Source organism: Beta vulgaris, chromosome 9 (genome assembly GCF_026745355.1).
Source record: "Beta vulgaris subsp. vulgaris cultivar EL10 chromosome 9, EL10.2, whole genome shotgun sequence".
Lineage (NCBI taxonomy): Eukaryota > Viridiplantae > Streptophyta > Magnoliopsida > Caryophyllales > Amaranthaceae > Beta > Beta vulgaris.
In genome coordinates this window covers 43,979,816-43,985,887 of record NC_079210.1, presented here as the reverse complement: position 1 = coordinate 43,985,887, position 6,072 = coordinate 43,979,816, and the positions used below count along the sequence as shown (strand labels likewise).

Sequence of the window (6,072 nt, the reverse complement as noted above, 5' to 3'; positions counted from 1 at the left end):
TTGTTAGATTAGTGGGTGGACTAAGATTGTTGTGGCTTCAAGTAATTGCGGGTCTCTTGAGAAGAATTGAGTGTTTTTTTCATTTTATGTAGTGTTTGTTTTGCCTCTCGTGAAGGATTTTAAGAAGTTGTCTTCAATTATGCCTCGGGAGATGGTGTATTGCTGCGGCGGAACATCTACTCAAGTTTCTTTGTGGCTTGTTTTCTTCTATATTTTTGTACTTAAAACTTATTGTAACCATCCTTATAGAATATAGATGCTTTAGGTAGTGTCTTAAAAAAATGATCCTAGTACATTGGTGTGTATAAAGTTGTGAACTTGCTATTTACATGTGGAAAGTAAACGTATAAGCTATTGACAAATTGACAACAAATTGAAGATTTTAAGTCAAAAAATCACCTAACGAAGACTCCTCAGTTGAAAAAGTGTCATTAAAAAACAAAGCAAAATACTACAAAATATCTTATACTAATCAATCTATCATATACTTCCTCCGTTTCTAAATAAGTGCAACGCTTCTTGTTTTCACGTTTGCCAATGCATTATTTTAACCATTAATATCTTCAATTATCAATAAGTAAAAATTAGGAAAAATTGTTAGAAACTACCTATTAAAGACACTTTTTTAAAAAAAACTACCTTATATCATGTTTATTTTACAAAACTACCTTATAAGTGGAAAAACTTTAAAAAGCACTACCAAATTCAGAATTTACTAACCATGGTTAACTATTTCCTCCAATTATCATTCTAATATAAGATTACTAAACTACCCCAACCCCTCTTTGCTAATTTCCCTCACAGGAGCGTTTAACTATTGAATACTCCCTTAAATCGTTTGTGTAATTTCTTCTCCCAACCTTTTGCTTCACCAATTAATTCTTCATTATGAGTAACAAAAGCAGATAGAAATTGGGTTTTGGCTCATGAATTGATGTCGTTGGTGATGATGAAGAATATGGTTTGATGATGGTGCAAAGCTTGCCCTACTAGACACATTTACTGCTGGTTTGTTTTTGGGATTGACTTTTGGGGGAGAGAAGGTGTGCTTGGGCTTGCCACATTTTATTTGAGAGATAGAGCATCAAGTGATCAAGAAAGTGATGAATGATGATATCGTAATTGTAACGTACTGAATTTAGGGGGTATTTTCATAATCTTATATTAGAGGGATAATTGGAGGGGATAGTTAACCATAGTTAGAAAATTATGAATTTGGTAGTGCTTTTTAAAGTTTTTCCACTTATAAGGTAGTTTTGTAAAATAAACATGATATAAGGTAGTTTTTTAAAAAAAAGTGTTTTTAATAGGTAGTTTCTAACAATTTTTCCTAAAAATTATAAAAAGTTGAAATTAAAAAAATTCACATTCAGACAAATCTAACAAGATCCCACATGACTATGTTTTTCCTAAAATGCAAATCACCAGAGGAAGTATTTACGACTTTTCAACTCATCAAATTCCCCCTGGCCCCTGCAACGACAAAATCATTCCTCAAACACATCAAAAACTAATCCTAAAAATTTCTCTCCTAATTACAAGAATCCTAAAACTATTAAAAAAAATTGACCCCACATTTAACTACTTTAGTAACTTTACTTAAGTGCTAATTAATTAATTAATTCAAAAAAACACAAACCATCTCCGAAACTCTACTTAACACTCCTTACTCTTCAGTTTCACACTCCACACTCTCACTTCCCACTCTCCACTTCCCCCACTTTCTCTCTCTCTCTCTCTCTCTCTCTCCTCCATGGCAACCTTAAAAAACCTCCTCTTTCAGTTCCTCTGTTTCCTCCTCTATCTAACCTTAACCACTGCTCAACAACCCGAAACCCGTAAAACTTACATAATACGGGTCGATAGTACCGCAAAACCCACCATTTTCCCCACCCATACAAACTGGTACACATCCGAATTCACAACTACATCTTCTCAAATCCTCCACACATACGACACCGTTTTCCACGGCTTCTCCGCCGTATTAACCCCTTCACAAGCCGACAACCTTAACAACAACCCTTCAATCCTCGCTGTCCTCGAAGACCGCCGTCGTTACCTCCACACCACACGCTCCCCACAATTCCTCGGACTCCGAATCCAACGTGGACTCTGGTCGGAATCCGATTACGGATCTGACGTCATCATAGGTGTCCTCGACACCGGAATCTGGCCGGAACGTCGGTCTTTCTCCGACCAAAACCTCGGACCTATCCCCAAACGTTGGAAAGGTGTTTGTCAGGTGGGTGAAAGATTCTCTTCTAAAAACTGTAACCGTAAAATCATCGGTGCTAGATTCTTCTCTAAAGGACACGAAGCCGCGTTTCCTGGGATTGGTGTCGGTAATACGACGTCGGTTACGGAGTTTAAGTCCCCTAGAGACGCCGACGGTCATGGGACCCACACTGCATCAACTGCTGCGGGTAGATACTCGTTTAACGCGAATATGACTGGATATGCTCCGGGTGTTGCGAAAGGGGTTGCTCCAAAAGCAAGGTTAGCTGTTTATAAAGTATGTTGGGAGAATTCAGGTTGTTTCGATTCCGATATATTAGCTGCTTTTGATGCTGCTGTTAATGATGGAGTTGATGTTATTTCTATTTCAATTGGTGGAGGAGATGGAATCTCTTCCCCATATTATCTAGACCCGATTGCAATCGGATCTTACGGCGCCGTTTCAAGAGGTGTATTCGTATCATCTTCTGCTGGAAACGACGGTCCAAACACCATGTCGGTGACGAATTTAGCACCATGGATTACAACCGTTGGAGCAGGGACAATCGACAGGAATTTTCCGGCAGAGATTGTTTTAGGTAACGGTAAAATAATCAATGGAGTTTCACTTTACGCGGGTAAACCATTGAGGAAGAAGATGTACCCAATTGTTTACCCGGGTAAAACGGGAACTTTATCTGTTTCTCTATGTATGGAGAATTCTCTTGACCCGAAAGAAGTAAAGGGTAAAATAGTCATTTGTGATCGTGGTAGTAATCCTAGAGTTGCGAAAGGTGTTGTTGTTCAGAAAGCAGGTGGTGTTGGTATGATTCTAGCTAATGGAGCTTCTAATGGTGAAGGATTAGTAGGTGACGCTCATTTAATCCCAGCTGCTAGTGTTGGATCCAATGAAGCTGATGTTATTAAATCCTACGCTTCATCGACGAAATTACCCATGGGTACAATTCACTTTAAAGGAACCGTTGTCGGAATTAAACCGGCGCCGGTGGTAGCGTCGTTTTCCGGGAGAGGACCAAGTGGGTTAAACCCAGAGATATTGAAACCGGATTTAATTGCTCCAGGGGTTAACATTCTAGCCGGTTGGACCGATGCGGTTGGTCCAACCGGGTTAGATATTGATTCCCGGAGGACTGAGTTTAACATTCTTTCAGGTACTTCAATGGCGGCTCCTCATGTAAGCGGAGCGGCCGCATTGTTGAAGTCGGCGTACCCTGATTGGACGCCGGCTATGATCAAGTCAGCTATTATGACTACCGCTAGTGTAACGGATAATAAACTTAGCTTAATGAAGGATGAAGCAACTCCTGGGAAACCATCTACTCCTTATGATTTTGGGTCAGGGCATTTGAATTTGGATCAAGCTTTGGATCCTGGACTTGTATATGATCTTGCTGATGAAGATTATGTGGATTTCTTGTGTGCAATTGGGTATGGGCCTAAGACAATTCAAGTTATTACTAGGACTCCGGAGAATTGTAACATGAAGAGGAAAGCTTCACCGGAGAATTTGAATTATCCGTCGATTGCGGTGTTGTTTCCGAGCTCGGACGCTGGTGTTACAAGTAAGGTTTTTGTAAGGACGGTGACGAATGTAGGGGGTGTAAATTCGGTGTACAAGGTGAAAGTGGAAGTTCCCGGGAAAGGGGTGACAGTGAAGGTAAAACCATCTACATTGGTGTTTAATGAGAAGGTAAAGAAAGTGAGTTTTACCGTGACAGTTACAGTGGATAGTAGGAAATTGAATTTGGGTGATTCGGGTGCCGGTTTCGGAGCGTTTTCTTGGGTTGATGGAAAGCATGTGGTTCGGAGCCCCATTGTAGTAACCCAAGTAAACCCATTGTAGTGAAGAGGAGAAGGGATGTGGTATGTGCTGGTGTAAAATAAGGGAAGAAAGAAATGGTCATGATGTTTCATGGGAAATGAAAATGATCTTAGGATGGTTGTTGTAGCCGTTGGATAAGTAGCTTTTCATGAATAGAGATTTTATGGTAGAACTTTTTCTTTATTTTCAACTTTATGCTTTTGCTTTTGGGGATGGGGTTGAGATGTCTGTCTTGATGATGATGTTGTTGTAATTAAAAAAGGCAATGTTGTATAGAGACGGAAAAAGAAGTTAAATAGTACTTATATAAGTTATAACCAAATGTTGGTAAACTTAAGTCTTTATCTTTTGTGTGACATTGTTTTTGTGTCTCATTCTAAAGTTGCAACTAGCAAATAGCAAATACTTTCTCTGTTTTTTTTACTTGCAACAGTTTGATTTTCACGCTTGCCAATGCATAATTTCAATAATCCGTAAGTTTCATTACCGATAAATAAAAATTATAAAACGTATATATTCGGAAAATATACATTCAGACGAATCTAATAAGATCCCACATGAATATGTTTTTCCTTAATTATAAATCATCAAATATAAACTAAGTAGAATTGGTGACTAGTGCAAAAGTCAAACCGTTGCAAGTAAAAAGAAACGGAGGAAGTAGCAGATAGCAATCACACATTCACATGACACATGGTTATATGGTTTGTGTCCTTCTATCGCAACCAAGCCTTGTTGTCTTGTAGGTAGGAGATTGTAACTTGTTTTGTTAGTGCAAATGGATAAATGTTGCCCCATATGACAATAGTTGCGTCATATATTGGTGATTCTCATATTTCCTAACAAGATTGTGAGTCTTATATAACTCTCTCACGTTCTCTTAAAAGATGATTGGAATAAGATTATTAATAAGAGTGGTCAAGAAAAGTTTAGTCATATGATCATATCATGGAGTAAAACTTAATTGATATAGATACATTATCAAGTTAATAACAGATCGACAATCACATTTTTATAGGACTTTATTTAGATTTTTTTTGATGGATTAGGAGAGACAGAGAAAGGTGGAAAATAACAATGAATATATTACGTTATTTTTTTTAAAAAAAATACTACCTTTATTTCACAATACATGCATTATTTTACATTTAGGCACAATTGTCTGCTCATCAACTAACTTTGACAATCTTTCTCTTACTATTAGGCATTATGTTAATCAAGTAAATCTTGTTCTCAATGAAAGAATTTCAAATATGAACTTTTTATAACTTTTACTTATATACAATTAGAGATATTAACGTTCAAAGAAGGATGTTGGTGTACGTGAAAAAGCAAATGATGTGTGTATTGTAAAACAGATGTAGTATTTTTTTTTTAAAAATAACGTAATATATTTATCCCTTTATGAAGAGTGAAGACAATGTTTCATCTGGAAGGAAAATAAAAAGATCATAAAGGTTATAAGCTATTTTTCATTTTAAATATTCGTTTTAATGTATTTTGGTTTCGGACTCAAAGAGTGGCCTTTTAGATCCCCACGCTACTAAAATGGGCTTATTCTGAGTTTCATATACTTTGATTACAATATACTTCCTTGTTAATAGTAACAATATGTTTTAGTAGCTAAAACCTTTTTAAAATATAAATATTGATTAACTAAAAATACAAAGTATTCCCCTAAAAAAAAAAAAATACAGTATTATATTCGTAACAATTTGTTGATAATATAAGGAACGACATTAATTATTTACACGAAAATTGATTTCATATGATTTCTACCAAATCGCCTCATTGTTTGAAAAATATACTTACTAGAGAAAGAAGATCAACTCAATTAACTACAATGACATTAAGAATATATCATTACCATACTAAAAATATCTTCAAATGTTAAAAATGTACTTACTAAAGAAAGAAGATCAACTCAATTTACTACAATGATATTAAGAATATATCATTATCATGCTAAAAAAAATCTTCACATTCCAAATTTAATACAGCATTATCAAACACTT

General features: G+C 36.2%; 1 protein-coding gene across 1 annotated transcript; it reads left to right on the top strand.

Moving 5' to 3' along the window:
• Positions 1–1,675: 1,675 nt before the first annotated feature.
• On the top strand, positions 1,676–4,413 carry LOC104903936 (subtilisin-like protease SBT1.6). Its single transcript, XM_010692079.3, has one exon. The coding sequence runs from the start codon at positions 1,754–1,756 to the stop codon at positions 4,076–4,078; it is 2,325 nt and encodes a 774-aa protein (XP_010690381.1). The 5' UTR covers positions 1,676–1,753; the 3' UTR covers positions 4,079–4,413.
• Positions 4,414–6,072: the final 1,659 nt, after the last annotated feature.